The following is a 26,769-nucleotide window of genomic DNA, read 5'->3' as shown; positions in this document are numbered from 1 at the left end:
CTGTAACTTTTGGATTTTCTTCTGCAAAAAACACAAGTGGCATTTTGTTTGTCTGTTTGTTTGTTTTGGTACCAGGGATCAAACTTGGGACCTTGTGCTTGTGAGGCAGGCGTGGCACCACTGAGCTAAATCCCCAGCCCTGTTCCTTATTTCTTAGTGTGCATCACAGATATCAGCAAGTCACGACCCTGTAGAATTGCTATATATAAGAGTTTTGTACATGAATGTCAAATAAAAAATAATGAAGCTAATCCCACTGACGTTCAACAATCTGAAACCTTGTCTCATTTCTTACATTTAGTAGCGGTTGTGTGACTTGGAAAAATACAGTATTCTTAGTGATCTAAACCCTCTGTGAAAGGATTTAAAGTGAGTATGAGCATTAAAATTTCAGAATAAAAGATCCAATCAGCTGAGAAAGGGAATTCCATTTGATTTCACCTGTGCTATCCGAAATGTCCACTAAAGGCCTGTGTAATCCAGCCTGCACGCTCCTAGTAGGTAGTGGAACCCTTAGGGGGCGGAGCCTAGTGAGAGGAAGTGACGTCATCGTGCACATTTCCTTAAAGGAGCTATGGGGACCCTGGGCCCTCCTCTCTCCTTTCAATCCCAGCACCGTGAGGTGCAGAGGCTCCTCTGGCACACGTCCTGCCATGAACTGCCTCAGCACAGCCACAATGTGACAGAGCCAAGCAACCACGGGTGGAAACCTCGGAAAACCGCGAGACAAAGTAAGCCTTTCCTCCTTTTAAATTGTTTATCTCAGGTATTTTGTCACGGGAGTAGAAAGATGACTAACACATTCCGCAGTGGATTTGGACGCTCAGTATAGGATACCTGTATGAATACATCCATATTCATCATCTTCTTTTTAAAGAATAAGTGTTAAACACACTCCATGGAAGGCATGATTTGGAATCTTGCGCATACGTCCAGAAAACAAAAACGGATATGTCACTTGTGCCACCTGTTCTTTTGGTATCTATGGCGTTTTCATATTTGAAGAAGAAAAATGAAGTCTGTGCCAAAGCCTTAATAATAAAGTTGCTAATGTGGGAGAAATCTTAAGATGTCTATTTTGGACTTTCTCATTAACTTTGAAAGCAGCATTGAATTGATCTTGGACTTTTGCACCCTTCAGTTTTCTTCAGTCCTTCCCCCAGTGCTGTGGGCCTTTTTCTGGACCCCAGAAACAGCTGTCCTTTCAGACACTTGATCCTGGTTCCCTGACACACTTTCTGTCATTCCTTTGGGCAGTCCCGCTCGAGTAGAATGCACCATTCCACAAACGTGGGCCTTAGAGTGATGGAATATGCTGAACAGAGGGCTGTTCTGATTAAATGACATCTTACTGAGGTGGGTTTTAGGTGCCCCTCAAGCACCTGATCTTTACATATGGGTTTCCATAGGGTCTCCTCTCAGTCATTCTATGGTCAGTCATCACTGGTGAGATCTTGGACAATTCCTTGATATTGCCGCAGGTTTCGTGTCAGTAAAATAGGATGACAATCATATTTACAGCACAGGCTTTGATGAGACCTATATGAGCTGAGTTAGAACAACACAGACCCCAGTAAGTGTTACATATGTTCCCAGTGATTTTTTTATAGAGATGAGACTGTGACAATGTCTCAGTTTTTCATTGTATTTGCTGATCATGACTTTGAAAAGTCATAATTTAGTTATTTGTAACTTAATTTAATAGTCAAATTTACCCCTATTATGAGGAAGACCACTGCTTGGCTCATGGTAGCTGCCCAGAAAGAGTTCAGATTACATGGCTTCCAGGTCCGGTGTCTGTCTCCATGAATTCAGAGCTTCTGAGTCTTGTGGGGTGTGTGTGCATTCATGTGTGTGTGCGTGCATGCACACTCACTAACGTGTGACAGAGACGAATCCATCTGGTCTGGACTGCCTGTTCTTCTGTCATTACTTTACATAATGAAACCGTGTGATTTCTTTCATCGTGTGCAGCTGGTACCACCTGGGCTGCCTTTATTGGAGGCCGTGCTCAGAAGTGATGAAAGGCTTTGGCTCCTGCAAATGAGAATATTCCTCCAAATGAGCTGGGCGCTCACCACGGAGACAGGGCAGGGAAGAGCATGAATTTCGTTTCCTTTGTTTCACTAAGCCCTGGTATTATTTGTTGTATTACTTTTTGCTTGATTCTTTGTGTAGGGTCTTGAACAAGTTTTACAGTAGACTCTTCAGCAGTCTCGTCATGAAGCTGACCCTTCTTCATACCTTTACTTGAACACCTATACATATGAGATGTATATATCTGTGTGTGGGGGTGGGTGTGGGTTGTGTGTGTGTCTCGTGAGAGATAGCACACACACACATATCTCCGCATAATTATGACTCAATACACAAGGACTGAAAGAGATCAGCTATATTCTAAGGATATAAGGAAATACGGTAATATGGTACTTTTTGAAAAGCAGATTTTAACAAATTATCATAGGTCAGGCTTCCGATAGCTCTGGCTGTCATAGAGACACTGCCGACACTGGAAAATGTTAGTGGAGAGTGTTGTTTACCAGGAGATTTTTAGACCTATTTGCAAGTAAGGTCTGGGGCTCTCCCTAATTCTGATATAGGTAATTTCAAGGAAGAACATCTGTGTCCCCTTTCTTATACGAATCCTGACCAGGGTTGATACACACAGAAAGCAAATGATTCTGAGACATTCTGAGGTGTCTTACAGAGGCAGCATGGAGAATTTAGGAAGTAGGAAAAGTCTTCCATGCTTTCAGTCAAACTCCTTATCACAAATGTGATACCCCCCATCAAGTAGCCAGTGCCCTTATGGTGCCTTTTGCTGGCTAAGATCCTCCCTATGGCATCACACAGAGACCTGCCCTGGCCAGAATCAGTGCATATCCACGACATGCCGGTTCTCTACACTGCCTTTTTTTTTTTAGACAGGTTCTCACTATGTAGTTCAGGCTGACTTGGAACTCATTTTGTAGCCCATGTTGGCCTCAAACTCAAGGCATCCTCCTGCCTCAGCCTCGCAAGTGCTGGGATGACAGGCATGCGCCATTGTGCCCGGCTGTATCTCTCCCCTTTTATATTCCTTGGACTCCTTCAGTCGGGACCCTCTGCCCACTTGGGTAGTTAATTCACTAGTACTTGGTGGTGGAATGTCAGGCACTGTAGCAGGGTTAGGAAGGCAGGCAAGATGTTTGAAAACCTACAGTGCCACCCTGCTGTCCCCTGTCTCATTTGGCGCTCTCCTGACCCCAGAGCTGGCTACCTTTGGAGGCACAGAAGTCGAATCCCTGAGTGTATGATCTCTCTCTTCTTTGCATTCATTTCTTTATAGGTAAGAAAACAGATGTCTCTGGTCCTTAAGTAAATCTTTATTGTCCCTTCACTTATAAAGACTCATAATTTAGAGTCCGTAAGTCGTATTTGCTGAGGATGGAGGCTCTGTGCTGAAGACACGATAAACATGTTTCCCAAATCTTCTGCCTGTTGTAGAATCATGGAATCCATAGATTGCTTACTATAAATAAGCTTAGAGAAGAATTCAAACTGAAAAGAAAGAAAAAGAAAGAATGATAAAAGACTCCATGATGCTAACTTTTCTGTAAAATTCAAACTCTAGTTTTGGCATGTTCATTTCTTTGCTTTTACGAGACGGTAGCATGTAAGGTTTTTTTTTTGTTTTGGTTTTTTTTTTTGGTACCGGGGATTGAACTCGGGTCCTTGTGCTTGCAAGGCAGGCCACCGAACCACTGAGCTAAATCCCCGGCCCAGCATGTAAGTTTTAATGGAAGAATATCAGTGCTGGCTGGTGAATCTGAAGATCAGAGCTGGAGCCGGTTGCAGCGGCACATGTATGTAATTCCAGCTGCTTGAGAGACCGAGACAGGAGGGTGGCAAGTTTGAGGCCAGCTCAGGCAACTGGGAGAAAACCTGTCTCAAAACAAAACACTAAAAAGCGGGCCGAGGATGTAACTTGGAGCTCCTTGGGTTCAATCTCAAGTACAAAAAACAAAAAATCGGAGAGGGCTATTATTTTTACGATAAAATAGCAGTAAGAGCATTTTTCAAAACTGCTACTTAAGTGTGCTGTCTATAGTTACAAAGCCCCTGGATCTGTTGAAGTTTATCATGTGTACTGCATTTTGGGCCTTTATTCTTTCTTATCATGAACATTCTTGTTCCATTCCCTGAAGAATTCTAACTGTTCTAAGAAACTTTTGCATCATCCTAAACTTGCATCTGCTTGGCCTGATTGCCTTAGGAAAAAAAGTCCCACTCTTTTATATCATTTTGCATAGCAACATCCCAAACACAGCAAACACCATGATGCGTGGAAAGTACAGAGTCTGGGAGAAATACAGCCATGGAGGGACTGAGCATGTGTTCCCAGAAGCCGCATGAGGACTGTGGAGCTGCTCTCCCACGACAGCTGCGAGGGGCCCAGCCCTTTCATGGCTCTCATTCCCTAAACCTCTTCCTTAGCAATTCCTACAAACAAAGTTTTATTTTATTCTGAGATCAGGTGAAGAGGCGGGCAAATATCAGTGTTTATTGAAAGGGGGAAAATCCTTTCAAGATGATGTGTACTCCCAAAAGGATGGGCTGCATATTTTAGAAATATAGTAAGTATGCACTGTTCTGAAACAGTTGCCGGGGGAACAAAACTTCTCTCCCATTAAATGGAAGGATAATCACTGTAGTAAATTTCCGAAGAAATGTCTAAGCTGTACATGTTAGACATCAGCTGGGAGTCAAATCCAATTGATTGCATATTAAATACTCCTGCAAGTAGGCGGTTGTTAGATAACAGGAGGAAAGACGAAGTGCTTCCCTTCATGAGGTTTGCACAGCCAACACTCAAACTATGAGTTTACTAAGCAAGCTGTCAGAGAGGGCATTTTGATGCCCACTGCTCGTTGATCCAGCCCCAGCCCCCCAGGACAGCAGTCATGCCAGCTCTCAGCTGAAAACCCTGCTAAGCAGTATCAGAGGATTCTCACAGCCTGGTTCACACGGATTTGTTCTGAAGAAGGGAGCATATGTAACATAGCGCTGCAGAAGAGGAAACCACGATGCTGTGAGAAAGCAGCAGCATTAATAGGGCTGTAATTACGGAAGGCTTCCACGGAGAGCTGGCTTTGAGCCAGGATTTAAAAGAGGAGGAACATCTAGGAACAGCAGGATGCTTTGTTAGAAGAGCAGGCTCCTACTCTATCTCCCTTACGGACGCACATTTTTTGTATTTGAATACCTCAAATCAGTTACCTTATCGCTGATGTTATTCACACTCACTACCAATCAGGTGACAGCTATGAGGTAAGGGGACATTAGACGAACGCGGGCAGACACGGCCATCGTTATGTTAACTGAATTTTGTCCAGTTTTGGCTTTCATCTTGCAGTGAAAAGCTCTTATGTACACAGGCGTGGAAGCAGAGCAGAGTGGCGCAGTTTGGTATTGGCTGGAGGAAGTAGTTGTCATGGAGGACAGCAAATGAGCAGAATGCGGAAAAGGAGTCAGCAGTTTGGAGGAAAAGCTCAGAGACTCCGTTGGCGTACTTTTCTATGGCAAGTCACATCGCCAGGACTCCCGATGGTGCAGAAAATGTTACAATGTGGGAAACAGGGAAAAAAACTTCTGAGTAAAAAAGTGATAAAATATGAGCCCACAGTTAAATACATTTTAAGATTACTTTAACCGTAATCTTTTTATGTCGTGTAACAATATGTGAAAAAAGATTATCCTAAGTCAAAAAGATCTCTTTCAACAAATATAAAGTAAAAATACTAAAAGATAAGAAAACATCTTAACGTTTTTTAGAGTATTTGTTTTCCTTACTGGTAAGAAAACGATGTTTTACTCTGATGACGTTTTAGACTCACTGATACATACGTATGCAAAAAAGATGAATAAACAACGTGTGATCTCTGAGAACATATAATGGAAAAGAAGAATTTCAATATATTGCATGTAGTGGAGCAGAAATAAAACTCCGTAAGATCCCCCAAAATAGTAGTTGTCAATATAACTTTATAAGTAGTTTTCAGTTAAACAGTTCAATAATTTGCCCAGAACACTTGCATTTTAATATGATTCATTTTGCGGGGGAGGGTTTGAGACAGGGTCACGCTATATAGTTGAGTCTGACCTGGAACTCACTCTGTAGGCTGGTCTCAAACTCACAGTGATCCTCCTGCCTCAGCCTCCTGAGTGCTGGGATTACAGGCGTGTGCCACCACACCTGTCTTTTAAAAAGATTCTTAAAATCTCCGATAATTTGGCAGTAGTTTAAAAATTTATTTTAAGAAAATTAACCTTAATGCTCATATTGAGGATTGTAATAAAATGTGTGAAAACTCACTCTATAATTTGATTTTATGCATATGCAAATACCTGAGCTTAAGAAGAAAGGAAATTCATATGATGAATCCATGCTGTATAGAAAAGTTTGCTTATACTTCATGAGATAATGCTAGGAACATAAGACTGAATGATGGTACAATAATACATCTTTTGCAAAGGGGATCATTCTGATTAAACCAATGTACTTCGCTTATGTTTTATTTTTTGAGCGATTTTCCTTCTTTAACTTATAATGGTATAGAGGTCAATTGTCATTAAGTTGTTCGGCTAATGTTGAAATAAGTAGATATTTGAAGGCTTAGAATCTTGGCACATTTTTCATTTTGTTTTTTACGTAAAGTATATGGAGCAGACACAGTCTTCTAGGATTTAGTGGAGTATTTCAGTTCCTTACAGGGTGTGCCAAAGCAATTCTTTAAAAAAAAAGAGAGATTTGGGTGCAAGACCAGAGAAAACTGCAGTTCAGTGGTACAGTAAAGGTGGCGATCCAGACCCCAAAACTGTGACAGGGTTTGAGCCCTGTCTCGCCGACCTCACTGTTTATAACGTCTACACCATGAAGCACTGTGTTTGCCAGGACTGGACATCACCTCACGATGTGGGTGGCAGCTGCCTGTCATCTCCATAATTCTGAAGAAAAGCCAGGGAATTTGTTTCACAGAATTTGTCCAGATTAAACCACATGTGGCCTCCAGGGTGCACCGGGCCCAAAGCCTAGGCCTGCTGGCTGTGTAGAGCCATCACACTTATCCAGGAAAAATGGACTGTCTCCTCAAAGCCAATAAAGATAAAAGAATCTTTATTAGTCCAAAACAGCACAGCTCATGGGTGGGAATTGCACAAGATTAAAGTTTATCCTCTGTGTTGGCCTCAGAAAACCAGGGAATAGGAAGAAAGTAGACAGCTGCTAGATCCCTCTGTTTTTTGTTTTGCTGGCTTGAAAGGAACTTTGACTGTTTTTTTTTTTTTTGTACCAGGGATCAAACAGGTAGCAGAACCACTGAGCTAAATCCCTGGCCCTTGAAAGGAACTTTGAATTGGATGGTTAACTTTGTCTTATTAACTAGAGCACTTGATAGCAAATTCTAGTTATGCCCCCTGGGTGATAAAATAGCCACATCACTGAAACAAAATCCTGAGAAAGAGAAAGCTTGGTAGCATTTCTCTGTCTTCCAGAGACTGAAGTCCTCACAACAGGCATGGTACAAACAGACGTGTGGGTGATACAAAGACTGTTGGGTAGGCCAGAAAGCTGTTAACCTTGTTATTCTGCAATGAAACATTTAGTAAAGGTATTATTTGTGCTGTCATACAAGGGAAGCCACATCTTCTGCCCCTTCCAGGGAAACTGGTTGGAAAAACAGAATATTGTGGCAAGTTGACTGCTTCTTGTTTCTGTTAGCAAAATAACATGAAAGAGAAGAATTTAAGATGGACGTGAAGAAGGCAGGGTCTGTTGTGTATTAGAAAAGCTTTTCGCTGCATGTGGCCTTGATCTAAAGTTAATGAAACGTAACCTCCTCATACTGGAAAAGACAATGAAGAAAGAAAAAAGCACAAGGCACCGGAAGCAGTTGACTTAGTGACTCCCTACCCGACCCATGTACACATACACAAGGACGCTGAAAACAGATCGCAGATGCTTTTAAGGAATTCACGTAAGGAAAATCAACACAGTGTGGCCCAGGTGGGGTCGGGTCGCATATCCACGGCCTTTCTGCCATCCAGAGAAACGCGAACACCACGAAAGTGAAGGCTAATGACACCATTGGCCCTTCCCTCCGCCTCCCTCGCTTCCCTCCCCTTGCATATTTGAAAGTGTGTGGGTTTTTTTTATTTTGGTGCCTTTTAAAACAAGTTTTTCTGAAAAGGAACATGACAATGATAGCATGGATTGTCTCGGAAAAGGAGAACCTGGTGCAAGAGGTTAGGGGAAGGACGGATGCTTATTGTTATTGTTGTTGTTTTGGGGATGGAACGCTGACGGATACTTTTTGTCCCACAGATGTTTCCATATCAGTAGTGTCGTTTAAATAAGAGCCTGGCCTTGCTTCAAAGACCACACTGATTTAAGGCGCTTATAACAAAAATACCTATCACCTGTCCAGCATCATCTCCTATATAGGCAGCGTCCTTTAGAATAAGAGAATCTCCATTGAAAGACGATATCTGCACGTGCAATTTTAAAAATTAATTCGCATATGACCTTTTATGGCAAAACATTGAAACCATCTTTTCAGTTCGCAGGTGTAGCTGGCGTTCATTTATTCTGCTGTTCATTTTTCTTCTTTTTCATCAGCTACATTGTGTGTGAAGAGAAAAAACATGCTGTCACTTCTGACTTCACTCAACAATTCTGTGTTATTAAGACATAGCTCTGTTGCTGCTGGCCTCGATGTTATCCTGAGAACAGAGGCTGTGGTGTGATCACAGGGAATGTTCTTCCAAAACTGAAACCACGCTTTCTAGATAAAAGGCCTTAGCCCATTTCTTTTCTTTTCTCCATCCACCTTTCTCTGCATCCTTCTTTTCTTTCCCATTCTGTCTGCTTCCTTTTAGCACTAGTTTCTTAGAGAGAGTGTGTATTTCAAATGTGTGGCATGAGGAACACCTTGTGGTTGCAAACCTCTAATGACTGTTATTAAGGAAGCTTTCATCTGAAAAGACATACCAATTAATGACAAGTTTTCTTTACTTAACATCTTTCTTGTACGCCAGATGACGGTTTCGGGTTGGTAAGTGTTGGTGCAAATCATGGGCTTTGGGTCCAGAGAGAGCTTCGTGGCATTCTGATCCATTTGGAGGTCACACTTTTGTTTTCAATTTAAATTGAAAATATTTGTTTAGTTTTACAGTTACAGACAGTTAGAACTCAAAGGAGGGTGGACAAAATCTGATGTAGTTTCTTTGTTTTGCAGATTAAGAAATTAAGGTGGAAGGACACTAAGCAAAGTCCCAAGAACCATGCACCTTACTATCAGTCAAACCTGCTGACTTTTTAAAAAACCATAGTATGTCTCAGCAGAAAGAAACCCTCCAGGCAATTTACCTTGCTCCTTTTGTCCCTTATCCACAAATATTTCTTACTTAGAGTAACCAGTGTTGATGAAGAAATCAGTTCCCATTGTTCGCTAGGAACTTGGGAATGGGAGAAGTTAGGTTGTCCTCTTGAGAGTTAATTATGGTATTAGCAAGCCTTGGTCTCTTTCTCTGCTGAGGAGTGTCCTTGAGCCACTGAAAGACTTCCTTCAGTTTAGTATTGAAAGTACATCAACAGGAACTATATTACATCTAGTCATATGCTAATGTTGTATCATTGGCTAATGGCCTTATTGTACCAGTCTAGGAAAGGATTTCAACAAAAGGCTTAGGCCTGCAAATATAAAGCAGAGGCATGGGCTGTAGGGTAGACAATGACCTTATCTTTCTGAGAACAAGACAAAGTCTTTGCCAGAGTGTTGAGAATTTTATTCCCCTTGTCAAGGGTCTGCTTTAGGGAAGATGTGCTCCCTTCTCACATGTTCTTGGTTTCCTGGTTTTTTTTCTGAACTCTCTGGTCACTGCCCTGTATTTTACCTGTACTTATTCCTGCTCTGCCACCCAATTCCTGAATGGTAGAGTTGATAAGAACTCATTCATTGACTTATTACTTTGTCCCAGTGTGAAAAATTCCATCTGTGCTGATGAATTCCCAGATTTATAGATCTACCCGATCTGTTTTCTGTCTCACCTCCCCTGCCCCCCCCCGATATTTCAGTCTATCTCTAGACTATCGACCTAAATTCCAGATTTCCATTAGATGTCCCCAATTGTTGTAGACATACAATGTCGATGTTACGGTTTATATCTCGATGTCCCCCCAAAGGTTTGTGCGCTCGTGGTGGGGCTTTTGGGAGGTGAGGAGGTCATAGGGGCATGACAGTGGAGAGGAGGGCTGATTGGAGGAGGTGGGTCCCTGGGGGTGTGGCCTGGAAGCTGTTGCCTCCTCCCCTCCTCCCGTAATTGTTGTTTTTTTCTGCCACGCCATGAGCTCTTTCTCCTCTGCCGTGCCACTCTGCCTCGGAGTCAGCTGACTAGGGACCAAGACATCTACAAAACTGAGCTAAATAAACATTTCCTCTTCAGAGTTGTGGGTTTTAGGTGTTGTGTCTCAGTGCTGGGAAGGTAAAACAGTCTGACACTGCATTTTAACCTCTTCTTCGTGCCCTTCTCTAATCTTCTCCCTTCTGTTCCTGCACTCAAAACATGGCTCCCTGGCTCTACTGATGTTCCAGCCAGAATTTGCTTGTCATCATCGAACCCGCCTTCTTCTTCCCTCTTCGATTCATCACCAAGTTACAGTTCTACCCCCGAATATTTCTTTAAATATTTTTATCAGCGCATTTGCAGTATGTGATGTTTACATTCTTCTTAGGGAGTAGGTACACATACTACTGTATCTTGATCCTTTTTATTCCCCTCCGCCTCCCCGTGCTCCTCTTTCCTCTATGTTTAGATCACCTTTCCCATTTTCATTTTTTTAAATTCATATTTGCCACACATCACGATAACATTAATTGTGAGTAGTTGGTGCACATCTGAAATCTTTTTACAGTCCCTTTTCCCTCATCCCACCCTTGGCCTCTTGGTCCCCTCCTCATCTGTAAAAGGTGTATCTTCCTGTTTCCTTTTATAATCTGCAATTTTGTTCTTTGCTTCATTTGTACTTTGTATTTCTCATATGAGAGAAACCATGTGGTATTTAAGCTTTGTGTCTGATTGACTTTACTTAACATTCTGTTTTCAAGTTGCATCCGTTTTCCTGCACATATCTCAAATTTATTCTCCTTTATAGCCAAGTAGTATTCCATTAGGGATAGATGCCACATTTTCTTTATGTATTTGTTTGTGATGGACACATAGTCTGCTCCCAAGATTATGAATTATGCTATAAATAAGGTGTGCGTATATCGCTGTGGTGTGCTGTCTTTAACTCTTTATTTATTTATTTGGTACCAGGGATTGAACTCAGGACCTTGCACTTTCAAGGCAGGCAGCATTACCACTGAGCTACCTCCTCAGCCCTGCTGTTTTTAAGTCTTTTGGTAAGACACCCAGAAGCAGAATACCTAGGTCAAGTGGAGTTTCTACTTTTAGCTCTTGGAGAGACCTCTCTACTGATTTCCATGATAGTTGTGCCGGTTTATATCACCACCAGCAAGGCAAAAGGGTACCTTTTTCACCACAGCCTCACCAGAATTTATTATTTATTTTCTTGTTGATGGCCATGCTTTCTGGAGTAAAATGATATCTTAGTGTTATTTTAATTGCATTTCTCTAATGGCCCATGAAACTGAATGTTTTTTCATGTATTTACTGGCCCTTTGTATTGTCTCCTAGATATTTCTCGAAGCCAACTTTTTATCGCCTCTAGTGCACTTTTAGTCTGTTCCAAGTTTTCTCCTCCTGGGGCTGTGATAATCTCCCAGTCTCCCCTCATTTGTCCTTTCTTCCACTTCAAAACATGCAGCAAATGACTATTTAAGAAGACCGCATCACAGCACCTCTCTGCTTGCAGTAGGCTGATGGCCTCCGGTTCTTCGCCCTTGGCTCGTGCTCCTGCTGTCTCTCAGTACATTGCAGCCCCACGGCTGCTTCCTCCTATGGATGTCTCAGGTCTCTAGGCTTGGGATTCTTTCCCCTCCTCAGCACTTCTTTTCTCCACTCCTCTAAAATGTAGTCTGATTTTATGTGCTGGCTTCTACAAAATCTGATTTAGGATCCCTTGATGTGCTCTTTCACAGTGTGTCTCATTCTTTTGTCTTTGGAAACTCTGGTTTAAGTGTTTCATTATAAATGCATTTGTGTGACGAGTTATAGCTTCCTGACACAGAGACGTTCAGCTCTGTATGCCTAGCAACTAGAAAAGTTTTCGGCACGTAGTAGGCAGACCAGGCAGTCAGTACTTGTTGAATGGCAGTGGCTGAGCTATGTTAGCCGAAGGGATTGTTATAATCCAAATTTCTTTTCTCCTTTTTTTAAAAGTTAAGTTTATTGGTACATTTTAGGTATACACTACAGTTACATTCATCATTGGGATACTGTACCTTTACATGATGTATCTTAGTTCTTATTTTCTTTTTTCCTTTTGACTCTTTTGCACCCAAAGTGGTCTTTTGATTCTGATTTGTCTTCCCTTACAGCTTGACAACTGGGAGAGAATGCTCTGACTGCGATCTGCTTGGGCGAGAGGTGTTTCTCAGCTTAGATCTGTGTGCGTTTTCATCCATGTGTGTCTTCCTCTGATGTTCTAAGAACAGCAAACTGGGTCCCCAGACTTGAGGTCTGGTCCTGAACTGCATTCAGTTACTAATAAATATCATCCAAGAAGCTTTATTATAAACAACCATTTCCTTTCCCCTCCATGGTTCTTTGGCCTCATTACCAATTTCAGGTTATCTTTCATTTTGGAATGTCTATGCTGAATAACTTAGGAAGTATTGCCAAATTTTGGCCTGTTATTAAAGATATATAGTTGTTAAACATCTGTATGTACCATTTAGGAGATTAGCCGGGCTGGGCTAAACTCAGGCTAGGATTTGTAAGTCTTTCAATCAGGTCCTTTCCTGCAGCCAGAGCTCATTGTCTAGGCACATTCTATTGCTGCACTAATGGACCAAAGTATGAGAGAACGGAGGGCGGAGCCCTACACAAAAACATTAGCAATAATTTTATTGTCTTTCCACATGCCAGGAACTGTGCTGCTAAATATGTATTGTTTCATTCATTTTCATCCTAATTCTACAAAGCATATGCATGGGTTAGCAAGGAAAATACAGTGTAGAAAAATTCCGTAGGCAATGACTGGGCTGGATGTGATCCTGAGTCTGCCTGGTTCTGGTGCCTGAACTCTTCAGCATTGCATGAAGTTGTCTCCTCCAGGCCTGACCACGTGCCGTTTGGTGTGGATTTAAAAAACACAGAACCTCTCCTTGGAGTCTGGTTTATGTCATGAGACTCATGCCAGTAGGTCATTAAAATATGTGTTTGGACATCATTCATGAATTTATTCAATAAAAAAGTTTTGAGCATCTTGTATATTTCAGCTGTTTTGTAGATTCTAAGGATATGAAAGGATTCACAGTCCCTTTCCCTTGGAAGCTTGCAGTTTTACAGGGAATGGGAAAGCGTTGGGTATGGAGAATACAGTATGATCAGTACTACCACGGGAAGCTCGATTCTGAGGACTCAAAGAAGGGCTTCACAGGCATTCGATGTGAGCTGACTCTTTAATGTCAGGCATTTGTCAAACAGATTTTCAAGGAGAGATAAAGAATGACATAGTTTTCTGGGCAGAGGGAGCCATGAGTAAGGTCTAGGTGGTTCCTAGAACCCAGAACGATGATCATATCTGTTATAGAGGTAGAGAAAGGGCAGTGTTTTAAGAACTCAAGCTGAAGAGATCGTTGCAAAGATGACATCAAATCTTTATTCTTATACTCAGAGATCTTTGGGAAAGGAACAGAAACCAAGCCACACGAGTTTCAGTAATAAAGTATGATCTTTTAGGCTCAGGAATCTACCCCAAGAACCTGTAGTCTCTGTGTCTCTTAATTCAGGATCCCAAGAGAGAGAATCTGATCAGTCACTGGCCGGCCTCATGAGTCCCTTTTCCATCTCATCTGATGACCCAGAAATGTGCGTGTGGCTAGAGGGAGATTGAACCAAAGCTATCCAAGGCTGGGGTCCCATGGTGGGGGAAACCCTCTCAGGAACAAGGAAGGATATTAGGAAAGAGGCTTAAGTCCATACAGCACAATGCTGTGGGTCATGGAGGAAAGTCTGGGGTTCTTGGTGTCTCAGTTACTTTTCCCATCACTGAGAAAAAACACCCGATACTCAAAGGAAAAGGAAAAAGGCTTATTTAGCTCACAGTGTAGAGGTTTCAGTTCACACTTGGCTGGCTACAAGGTAGGGTGGCCTGGCAGAGGGGCATCATGGAGGAGAAAGAGTTCATGGTTGGTAGAAGGTAGCAAAGCAAGCAAGTGACAAGCAGCTTCTTTCCATCCCTTTTATAGTCTATCTAGGATACCAATCTTCCACCCTTAGGGTGGTTAGCACTCCCACCCAGAGCTGTGCCAGACCAATCAGTGGACTAATTTAGTAATCACACACCTTGATCCCAGCATTACTCTAGATCTAGCTAACTGTGAAAAAGCCCCACCTATGACCACATGAGGCTTTGTGGGACATCTAAACACAAGCCATAATACTTAGTGAACATTTATAGAAAGCAAGGAAAAAAAAAAACCCATTTGTTAAGTCCACAAAGTTCTCATTTCAACATTTAAGGCAACTCCTACTCATGACTCCAAAACATAATATCCAGGAGATCTTAGGATTAGAATATTAGAATATTTTCTGTTGATTCTGAAATGTTTAAAAAGTGTAATTATTGTAATCACTTCACAAATTAAATTCTAACTTAAACATCTTATCCTTAACCCTGGCAGAGAAGGGACTGATTGTATAGAACAGAACACACTTCACCCTTGTTAACATCAGACAGTGATGTGAAGGAGAAATTGACAGTGCACCATTGACTCAGGAACTCGATCAGTTCCTAAGGGTGGGTTGAAACTCAGATTGATGGTAAGTCAGTACAGCTAAGATCTGGATGTTTACCTGGTAGGCCTGATATATATCAAGGAGCAGGTGAATCTTCCCTAACCTAATTAACCCAAGTTGTTCATAGGTTAGGCACACACTGACCTTGATTTTGTCAGGCAATAGGAGTTGGAGTTAGTCTGTTAAGGCAGGTACAGCTGCTTTCTGAGAGAATGCAAGTGGAGATGACAGACAGCTTTCTAGGCCTGGCTGGTCCATGGCACTACGCAGCTCCAGGTGGGGTGGCACCTACGTACTCCATAAGTCTGCTGTCTGAGAAACTGTGAGGAAAACTGCCCTGTTGACTTGTTCACAGCATAGCACCGTACTTGTTGTGTGAGCAAGAATGAGGTTTTTCTATTATGTTCATGCAGTAAAACCTTCTGGGTTTACTGTTCCAGCTGTTAGCCTCCCCTAAATGGCATTCTATATAATTAAGAATTAGCTGGGCATGGCATCACACCTCTAAAATCATATGTTGTGTTTGTATATCTTGGAAATTGAAAAATAAAGTCCACAGAATAACTATTTTTTAACACCGTTGATCACACACACCTGTAATCCCAGCACTCGGGAGGCTGAGGCAGGAGGATTGCTGTGAGTTCGAGACCAGCCTGGGCTACATAGTGAGTTCCAGGTCAGTCTCAACTACTTAGTGAGACCCTGTCTCAAAAAACCAAAAGAAAAAAAAAAGAATTTATCATATACCATTCTTCATGTTTATCGCATACTATTATTTTACATCTTGCTAGGTTAACAGGAATAAAGAAGATGCATTCTACATCTTATGAAGAGGTATAAAAAATTTTAAGTGAATTTTCAAATAATGACTATTTAAATATTTTTCTTTAACTCACCCAAGCTTTTCAGTAGTGTTCTCAAATTGTTTGCAAAAAAGTTTGAAAAAGCTTATAATTTTTTCTGTATTGTCTGGAGAATAAAAATTGGTTTAAATAATACAAATTGTTATATTTCTCTGATAATTTGTAGTTTCTTATGTTTCATTGAATTCTTTTAAATTAAAATTTCATTAAAGAATCTTTTCTTCTTTTTTAGGTATTTGTAGATTTATTTCTTATTTTGAGTTGATGACACCTGTACTCACATAAACTTACTGCTAAATAAATGATGTAATCTTTTAAAAAGAAGCCAGCATTCACAAAACAGATAATTGAAAGGATAAAAAAGGAGACTCCATTTTGGTGGAATATGTATGCATAATAAATTATAAAATAAAGCAGAGTATCAAAGTTTTTAAAAAATCACTGTATTTAATCATCCTAAATGATCTTGTATAAGGTTCCTCCTTGATTTTGTAAGTTGTCTTAGTTTTTCTTCCCTCAATCAGAAGCCCTCCATTATATGGAAGGCTATGGACCTGGAAGTATTCACAGCAAGGGATGAGTGAAGTGACGCAAGGCGGAGACCGTGTCTTTTACATTTGTGCCGCTGGAAACAATCATTAGGAAGCACTGCGGAGTGGCAAGAGAGCATTGCTCCCACTTGCAACCCAAAATGGCTAGCATTTTTCGCAGCTATGTTCTTTGTGAAGAAAAAAATTCAAGTTCTGAGCACTGACTTTATTTCTCAGGACCCAGAAATTAAAGTTTATGTGAAACAAGTACATAATACAGATGAATTACAGTACAGGGCTGGAACACATAGCCTCAGACTCTGATGGCTTTATATGTGTAGTAAAAACAAAATATTCTTACACAAGTGAGTAATTCAACTATCCTTCTCATATTGCCCAAGCATTTGGTGTAAGATGACTTTTATTCTCTTCATAGAATTGCCTTTGATATTTTTAAAATATATTTTACATGTCTTTCCTACCTTACATGACTGCCCTTTAAAGACCCTCTATTTCTTATTGGCAATGTAGATCATTCTGTGCTTCTCAATGATGCCGATGTCATGTTCCAGCTGTTTCATTGCTTCCTCCAGCTTCTGCTTGCGCACCTTCTTCGGGAGAGAGTCTGTGAAGACCGAGAGGGACTGGAACTCTTTGTGTACCTCTTCCCAGTTCTTCTTCAGCCCCTGTAGACGGATGATAAATTGAAAATGCTCAAGGAAATCGTAAAAGTGAAGTAAATTGTAAAGAAGCTGTACTGATAACACAAAATGTCGTTAGGCAACGAACATTGATAAAAAATCACTTTAAAAGTGATGTATGGGGCTGGGGATTTAGTTCAGGGGTTCCGCTGCCTGCCTTGCAAGCACAAGGACCAGTGTTCAGTCCCTAGTACCCCCCCAAAAAAGTGATGTGTGTTTATCAAAGCAGTTGACCACAGTAGCTAAACTATTGTACAGAGGCCAAGTCCAGGCTTTGATTGTCTGCTTGGTCCCCAGTGGGAGTATTTATTTGCTGTTTTAATGTCACTGCGCTTGTTTTTACCATCAAATGCACATGTGTAGAGTTATAAGTATTGTAAAACTAAGTTCACAGGAAATACTTTGGCAAAAATGAACAACTGAGAACTGAGAGCTCTGGGTACAAAATATTTTTGAACAGGAAATTATTTCTAATGAAGTTATTTTTTCTATAATTTTCCTTCTTATCCTCATTCTTCAATAGAGAAGCACATCAAAAATTTACACGACCATATTTTCTTACACTTGACAAAAATGTAATTGTAAAAATGCCAGAATTGAATTTTACTAAAGTTGATCTTTTATACATCTTCTCAGTATATTAGAAAGTACAAATCGTCCTCCATATAGTCTGGGGATTTATACGTCCCTTAATGTATTCTGGAAATGAATGGAATGTCATTAAATGTAGCACACGTGCTAATTTGATAATATCGTTAATGTCTCAGAAATCAACAAATTCAAAATTAGGGCTCTCTTAGGAGCAATAAAGGTTGTTTGCATCTCTGCCTCATTAACCATTTCTTATCACAGTGCACTAGGGGCTCCACTGACAAAATGATCCCAAATTGCAATTGGATTCGTTCTGTGACGCTTCAAAGACTAACAACTTTTAGTATTCAGTATGGATTCACAGATCATATCATTTACACACGAGCAAAAAATAAAAACAGACAATATAGTTTGAAATAGTATCTGGAAAACTTGGTCTTTGAAAAGTTTTGCTCTATCATTAGGCTTAAAGAGGAACGGAAGTGTCTCGTGTAAATGGTGCCTTCATGAGTCCTCGTCAGACGAATCCAACCCTGTGGAAACTCTTTGGGGACAGCAATATTTCAGTGATTTAACTTCTTGTTTAGCTAAAAGCAGTGGTAGGGTAGGGCACACCAAATAGAATGGGCTGGTTGGTGGAAAGGGCAACAGAGTTTGACCCCTCGGTGAGTGACATGGCCTCCAGGATCTGGGAGACGGACACAATAGAAAGCATGCTAGGGTTGTTTTAGAGAGAGAGAGAGAGAGAGATGGGTCAACACCATTTTTAATAGCACATGAGATGCAGTTCAAAAACAATTCCTCAAAAAAACCCCAAAACTCTGTTTCTCCATGGTCTTTCGTTTTGAAATGTGAAATGTTTCCACAGCTCTCCACAGGAGTGCTACTGGACAGGAGATCGATGTATTTGTACACTTTCAGGTATCAAAGTTCTCTCAAAATATGCTAGCTGGGCATATTTCCACGTTACTTGCAGTCACAGTGGCTGTGCTTTCCCCTGAATTTCCTTTTAAAGGATGGTTTGCTTTTTATCTTCCCATGTGTACAGTAATGTCTGGATCAGTCAACAGCTAGGATGTAAATTAATGTCTCATATTATGTTGGGGCAGCCTCCTTGCTGTTTTTTAAACTTTTTATCTAGGAAACATCTTTTACCCACAGCAGTTACAGCAATTCCTTTTTCTCTTCCTTCCCCTTTTTCTTTTCCCTTCCTATTTTCCCTCTTTCTTTCTTTCCCTCTGTCTTTTCTCTTCCTTTTCATCTTTTCTTCTTTTTCTTTTTTCTTTTTGCAGGGCTGAAGATTGAGCGCAGGGCCAAACACATGCCAGACAAGTACTCTACCACTAAGCTACTCCTCAGTCCTTTCCATTATTTTATTATTTCAGTTTTCTCTTTTCTATCTTAATGCTGAAATAACATGGCTAACTTGGGGGGAAATTCAGATAGGGAGAAGTGGTCACACGTGCAAAGCGAGCTCAGTTTCATGCTCCTTTTCTATCCTCTGCCTCCCTCCAAACGTTCTCTGTCTCCTTGCCCTGCTCAGTGACCAGGGGTTGAGGACAGGATCTGATCGTGCAGGCTGTTGTGCCCTGGTTCTTGTGCCCATAGGTTCTGCCTGAGAACAGCCAAAGGTGGAAGCCACGTCTGGAATCCCAGCACTGGGGAGGCTGAGGTAGGAGGACTGCTTCGAGTTTCAGGCTGTAGAGTGAGTTCAAGGCCAGTCCGAACTATGCAGTGTGGCCCTGTGTCAAAACACCAAAAACAAACAAAACAAAACAAAGCAAAACAAAGGTGCAAGTGCGGGAGTGGCTAGAGGTTGGCGCGTTTTGTCCTTTCTCTCACCTCTGCTGGAGCTGGCTAAAGGTGCACTCAAGTCGGGGGCCCCTTTTCCAGGCTCCCGCTCTCAGGAGGCTGAGCGGACATCGCTTTTGGTGCCCGCCTTCCAGCTGAGGTCACAGTGGAGCTCCCTCGTCCGTAGTCCCGGAGGTGCCTCTGTGCTCCTTTGCCCCACTTCCCTTGTGTAAAGCGTTCCTGGGCCCCAGCTGACTGTGCCTTTTATTTCCCACTGGAGCCCCGACTGACACAGCCTCACTCCTTACTTCCTGTGCACGCATGGATGATGTGGTGGGGGAAACACCAGCCTAGTGATCGGAAACGAGAGTTTTAGTCCCTACTCAGTGACTTGATAATTTTGTGACCAATGGCAAATGTAAAGCGAACTTGCAGTTTACTGAAGTAAGGGCTGCGTTCCCTTTGGACCTTCAGTCCCCTCAGCTGGGTACAGAGCTGGAGACAGCAGACGCTGGACAAGTGAACGAAGGGGTGCACGGGCAGGGCGCCCCTAGCACACCGGCATTGCACACCCTCGCAGGCACAATGGGAAGTTAGGGATCTTTAGGCCAGGGCGTGCCTTCCAGGTATACTGAGGCTGTTGTTGTTATGAAGAAAGAGCAGGGTGTGGCGTGTAGGGATCTGCACCATGAACCGTGGAACTGTCTGCACCTCTCAACCAGAAATAGAAGCAGGGCTCGGGGCTTGGCCTTTTCCTTTTATGTTGTGTATATTTTCCTAGGACAGCTATACTCCAAGCTGGCAGAGCAGCTGATGCAGGATTGCGACTGCATCCAAGACCAGAGAGGAGGCTGAGGATGATTCATCCTTCTCGGGCAAAAAGGCACAAGGTGGGAGAAGCCTCTTCCTTCCAAGGGGAGTTGCTATTTTCCCCATCATTGAGGTCTGAAATCCAGCTTTCACAAAGACGTGCTTTCTGAAAACGGAAGCATCCAAACTGGAGAGAGATTGTGCACCAAAGACCAGCCCTGTCCCCAAAAGTGACGTGCGGCCTCCCTCTTCCACGTCCTTGTCCTTCTCTTGCCTGTTTTCCTTCCTCTGTTCCCGGGCTCCATTAGCACACGCTGCTAACAAACAGTCCGCCTCTGCTTTTAAGCCTCTCCTACTTAGACACCTGTCCCCTCACACTTTTACACTGGGCCGAAGATCTGTATCTTTCAGTGGTGACTCCTGCTTTGGAAACTTAAAAAAAACAAACACCTTGCGATCTGTACACACACGCATTCCTAGGTGCCTTCCCTCTCAGCAAATAGCCCACAACATTCTCCATGGCAGAACTTTCATGCCTTTTTAAGTACCCTCAGTGCTTAGCAAAATACTGCATAGAAAACGGCATTTAATAAATCTTTGCTGGCGATTATGATAACATCAATAATAGGTTAAAAATGTAAAAGTATGTGAATCTAATTGCTGACAGAACTTGAGGAACTTTTTCTACTTTTCAAAAGTCACTACGGATACTTTTATGGAAAGCTTTCACAGTAAAAATAAAGAGCTCCCCATGAGCTTCCGTGACTATGGAAGGGTAGAAGCAGCCATTACCACAACTGACGATAAAGCAACAGCCTTGCTCACCTCTTCCAATATTTTATTCATGTATTTATTTATTTTTGGTCTTTTGACACAGGGTCTCACTATGTAGTTTAGACTGCTCTGGAACTCACTATGTAGCCCAGGCTGGTCTCGAACTCACAGTGATCCTCCTGCCTCAGCCTCCCGAGTGCTGGGATTACACGCATGGGCCACCACGCCCGGCCTCTTCCAATATTTTATTCATGTATTTATTTATTTTTGGTCTTTTGACACAGGGTCTCACTATGTAGTTTAGACTGCTCTGGAACTCACTATGTAGCCCAGGCTGGTCTCGAACTCACAGTGATCCTCCTGCCTCAGCCTCCCGAGTGCTGGGATTACACGCATGGGCCACCACGCCCGGCCTCTTCCAATATTTTAAATGTCTCAGACTAAAGTCTTAAATCAACTATCTAGTGTATGTGTGTCTTCTGAGTCTCTTTTACTCAAAATAAAGAAGATATAGCATATGTAAAACCTACTACTTCTTCATTTAGAAATTTGGATAGTTCTTTATAGGAAAGAAGAAAAAAGTTGGTTTAGGGACAGTTTCAATTATTCTAGAGCTCCATCTAGTGAAAAGCATCTCATTTGTGGATATTAGTTTTTAGAAACTCGGGCATGAGAACAAAAATTAAAATGTTTTTAGACTTATTTATATACATTTGTTGTAGGAGAAGTAGGCTTCCTTAAAACACAAACTCACCAAAATGGAAGCAAAATATTAGGCAATGAATCTTTTTTTAAATTCATTAAGCTTATTGGTACATTTTAGGTGTACATTATGATCACATTCATCATTGGGAATCTGTACCTGTACGTGATATATTTTGGTTCTTATTTTTTCCCATTTTCCTGCCCTCCCTCAATCCCTTCACCCCTCCCTATTTATAAGGACTTTGTTTCTGTTTTTCCTTGTCTCGTATTTTTTCCTTTCCCTGCTATTTCTCCTTCCCTTTTGGACCTTTTCTTCCTATTTCACATTATCTTTTATACATTTTGGTCCTCATTTATACTTTCTGTTTCTCAAACCAGAGAAACTATTCAGTATTTCCACATGTGTCCTATTGATTTCATGTAAGAGTATGGCCTCACTGTGCATCCACTTAGCTATAAATGTCTCCAGTTTATCATTCTTTACAGCTGAATAGTACTCCATTTAGTAAAAAATCCAGTCTGCTTTGCTGCAGGTGGTTTGTTTTTATAAAAGAGATTATTGTGATTTCAAAGACAAAGGGTTAGCTTCAGTTATCAGACTGACTGATGGTGGACAGGGAAGGCTTTTCTTTTGGAGATGTTCAGAGTTTCATAGTACAGGCTGTAGGACACTCACCTGGAGAACTGCATCTCTTTCTTCATCCGTTAACATTTTCATAGCTGCTTTCTGAAGGTTTTCCTGGATGTAATGATCATACTCTTCCTGGGCTTTCTTCAGGTCCTCGTTCCGCTTACTTATGTATTCAGGTGTGACACCATAATCCTGTAAGGAAAAAAGTAATATCCCGAACATGATATCACATGCATGTAGCAGGCAATGACTGCAAAAAATTCATTTAAAATTTGGCTTAAAATGCTACAAGCTCATATAGTTTAGTGATGTCTCTCCCCTTTGAGAACTTAGTAGCTCCAGTGTTTAAAGTGTTTAATAAGTTGTTATTGTGGTTGTTCTGTCTCTTGTCTTTCTCTCTCTTTTAAATGTTTCCAGGCCAGCTGCTGTGGTGGCCTGGCCCTTACTTTACCCGTAAGAGTTGGCTTTTCTTTTTGTATTTTGCATGTTTCAGTTTTTGCTTGAAATCTCTTCTCTATCTTTGAGGTCTCTTTTTCATGGCTTTGTTAAATAAAAGAGTACAAATGCTCCAGGGGCATTAGAAAAAGAAACATTTAAATGATACCAAACAACTAAACTTAGAAAACTGCCTTGGGACGCTGAGGTTGTTTTTACAAGTGTGAGATCCATTTTTAGGCTCCCCCGTGCCCGCTGCTTACAAGGACAGACAGGGAAGCCCCCCCACTGAATTTCTTTCAGATTAGTGGATACATTGATGTCACTTTCTGGAGAAACAGGACGATTCCCCATTCATTCTTCCAGTCAGCATTTGAGAGTGAAAGTCCTTGTGAGTAGGAAGGTCCTGTCTTTCTGAGTCTCCCTCTCTGTGAGAAGGACTCACCCCATACAAAGTGCAGTCACTCTGCATATTTACATCCTCTGATTCAACCAACAGTGAAAGGAAAAAAATCTGTAAAAACTGCAGCTGTACTGAACTCGTACAGACTTTGTTCCTGCCGTTCCCTAAACAACCCAGTATGGCATCTATTTACATAGAATTCACATTCTGAGGCGTTTGCAAGTAATCGAGAGATGAGTTCAAGTGCACCGGGAGAATGTGCCTGAGTTACGCACAAACACTACCATTTACCTAGAGGTCATCTGGCCACTGTGTTATGCACAGGGCTCCGAGAACCAGTGGGCACTGTGGGATAACTACGAAACACAGGGAAGTCCCTTGCGGTAAAGTGAAAGACAGGAAGGGTAAAGAAAACAACAGCAGTCCTTTTAGGTTCGGCCAGGGCAGAGCGCCTGAGAAAGTGCCAGCGAGAGAGAGGCAGGCAGTCAGTGAAGCCACGCGCAGACTTTCTGCTCCTGCCGTCTCGTCTCTGGGATCGGGTATGTGGACAGTAAAGACTTTCAGCAGGCATCAGGCTGGGCACGTAGCTCTCGGGAGCACCCTCCCGCCTCCCTTTCCACCCCTCCTCTCTCCTCCCTTCCCTGGCCCCCTCCTTATTTCCTTCCCTTCTTGTCTTCTCTCCTCTTCCGCCTTCCTTTGCTCCTTCTCTTCATCCTCTCCTTGTCCACAATTTATTATTTATTATTGCTCTTTAGGATTTTCACTCATGCTTTCTATGTATTCCAAGCACTTGGATGCCCCATAAATACACAAAATAGAATTTATCCTTTTCTTTGTGAACTTATTTCAAAGATCTTTTATATCTACACTGTTAAACTCAAACTTCTGTAAAGTTCACCAATGAAACTGTATGACTGCTTGATAAACATCTTTTCAGATTGAAATAAAAGGCCCGAGAGAACTTTGTTATTATTGTACAGTAGTTTTGAGGCTTTATGCCATATTTCAATTTAATGAGTACATTTTATGATTTTTTTCAAAGGCTATTGCTTCTAGATTTACAACAGTGACAGTGTTTGTAGTGACCGTTTCACCAACAATGAACTTCTTTCAGAGAATGTTATAATTATTAAATACTTGATAACTGACACAAAAATAGCGATTGTTTTCTTCTACTGAACTATGAGGTATGCTCATTACAAGTTCTCTGCAAATGTATTGCATTGCATACTGCAGAAGGTTGGCGATCTAAGAGAGTTGGCAGTCTAAGTAATCTGTCCATCCAGAGCACGTTTAATGGTATCAAAGGCCATCGTTATGGACGCCACATTTAAATTATTTGAATTCCAGGTCTCTTAGGAATACACGGCTACCTTTTTATGGATGTACTTGGGAAGTAGCCCCGATGTTTCCAGATCGTGCTTGTCTCCGGTTCTTTTGTCAACATAGACTGGCTTAGGCTTTTTAGCCACTCCCATGATGACATCGGCCGCGTTTGTATTTATAAAATTTTTTCCACTCTGTATTCCCATGACTGGATGATCAGTCCTCAGTGGCACAGGCGGCTTTCTGGGTTCATTCCAGTCGAACTTTTTTTCTGTTCAGTAGAACATTTTCTTGTTAATATCCAAAGTATAAACATCGCTACTTAGTATGGTTTATAACATTCAGGCATTTTCCTATGAGCACTGGGGTTCCGAAAACAATATATTCATACACTTAAGGCAAAAGGCTCATACTTATTCCCAAACCACTGAGCATTACACAGCGAAGCCCTTACTTACAGAGGAGCTCCATTCCGGGAGAATGTCGGATTCCTTGCTAAGCCCCACACAGTGAGTCTTACACACCTTTGCCACAAATACTCCAGGATTTCTCCCGCCTCCTGGCAGGCCCCTCCCGGTCACCACTGCCCACTGCTCTCCCTCTCGCTTCTGCACTTTCTGGGCTCGGCAGAGCACCGCAGCTCTGTACACTATCAGGCTGCAACAAGCACACAGCAGCTTGGCTGGGACACGTGAGCTATTTCCAGGATTTGCTCGCGCCTATGAATGTTTGCAACGCGAGGTCTGTTCGTATGGGAAAGTTCGCGGCTCTATTCAACATGAGGTCATTGACAATAGACAATTTTTGTTAAATTTGCTAATATTAATATTAAAAAGGAACAGTGATAAGACCTACTGGGTGGGAGGACTTTTTCCTTCGAACGTTTTTTTAGGAAACCCTTCGGAGAAGGAACTTCCACTTTTGCTGGTCCCATGGTTTTCATGGACGCTTTAGAGGTTTTCATGTCACTTTTTATAGCTGCTTTAAAAACTGATGTGTACCTGAAATTAAATTTTAAGAGTTGTAGTACTTACATTTATAGTGAAAAAGATTTGACACCTAAAAATAGGCATACATCTTAATTTATTCATATCACTATGTACCCATTTTAATTTATCACATGAAGACTTATGATATAAGCCCTGTATATCAGGCTTACAAACTCTAGATGGGAGCTCTGGCCCAAGACAAATGCCCCATGTAAAGGCGGTCATAGTATTTCCTGAGCAGAGTGTGGGCTGAGATGCCTTCCCGATGTAGCGCATTTGTGTCTCCTCCCCCAGCCCCTCCTCTCCTGCTCAGTCCTGCTACATAGGCTTTAATGTGATTGATCTCAAAGAACCAGACTTCCATGGATTTATTTTGTCTAATGGTCACATGAATCCCATTCCAGTGGTTTCTGCCTGGATCTCTGTTATTTCTTCTTACTTTTGGTTTAATTTGCTTTTCTTTTTAAAAAAGCTTCTTAAGGTACAAGCTTAAGTACAGTGATTTTAAACCTTTATGCTTTTCTAATATATGTTTAAAGCTATATTGCAAGTGCAAGGACCCAAGTTTGATCCCTGGTACCAAAACAAACCAACAAACTGTAGCATCCTAAGTCCCAGATTAGCTACATTTCATAAATTTTAATATGCATTGTTCCATTTCTACTCACCCCAAAATACCTCTTAAACTACAATCCTATATCTGATTTAGAAATTTGACTGTTTTCATATATTTGGAGTTTGCAAATATCTAATTGACTTCTCATTTATTTCCATTGTACCAAAAGAACATATTTTGTATGATTTCAAACCTCTTAAATCTTCTGGCATTTTTTTTTTAATGACACAGTTTGGTTTAGTGTGGCCAATGTTCTGTATATACTGAAAATGAAGTATATTCTGCTGCTCTTGGATGTGGTGTTTTATGAATGACTACTAGATGGAACTGGTTGAAAGTGTTTTTAAGTGTTCTATACCTAATTATTTCTACTTTTTCTGTTCATTTTTGAGAGAGAGATGTTGGTATCTTTGACAGTTGTGGATTTGGCTTTTCCTTTTATTGCAATCAGCTTTTGGTTTACATATTTGGAGCCACTGTTATTGTGGTTTTATCTTTGAAAACTGACGTCATTATAAAATAACATATTTTATTCCTTTAAAAATTTCTGTGCTCTTGGGCCAGGGATTTGGATCAGTGGTTCTGCCACCTGCCTCACAAGCACAAGGGCCCAAGTTTGGTCCCTGGTACCAAAAAAAAA

The 26,769-nt window shown here is 41.5% G+C and overlaps 1 protein-coding gene across 1 annotated transcript in view; it reads right to left on the bottom strand.

Moving 5' to 3' along the window:
- Window positions 1–3,352: 3,352 nt before the first annotated feature.
- Window positions 3,353–26,769, bottom strand: part of Enkur (enkurin, TRPC channel interacting protein) — a 32,514-nt gene continuing 9,097 nt past the window's right edge. Inside the window, exons 2-6 of the mRNA XM_010619806.1 lie at window positions 25,380–25,525; window positions 24,572–24,795; window positions 22,406–22,552; window positions 16,840–17,043; window positions 3,353–3,540 (exon numbers count right to left, since the gene is read on the bottom strand). Of these exons, the coding sequence (XP_010618108.1) occupies window positions 16,867–17,043; window positions 22,406–22,552; window positions 24,572–24,795; window positions 25,380–25,525 (694 nt within the window). The 3' untranslated portion in view covers window positions 3,353–3,540; window positions 16,840–16,866. The remainder of the gene's footprint in view (window positions 3,541–16,839; window positions 17,044–22,405; window positions 22,553–24,571; window positions 24,796–25,379; window positions 25,526–26,769) is intronic.

The sequence above is a fragment of the Fukomys damarensis genome, unplaced genomic scaffold (assembly GCF_012274545.1).
Source record: "Fukomys damarensis isolate Sample0158 unplaced genomic scaffold, DMR_v1.0_HiC HiC_scaffold_37, whole genome shotgun sequence".
NCBI lineage: Eukaryota > Metazoa > Chordata > Mammalia > Rodentia > Bathyergidae > Fukomys > Fukomys damarensis.
This window is presented reverse-complemented; position numbering and strand designations above follow the sequence as displayed.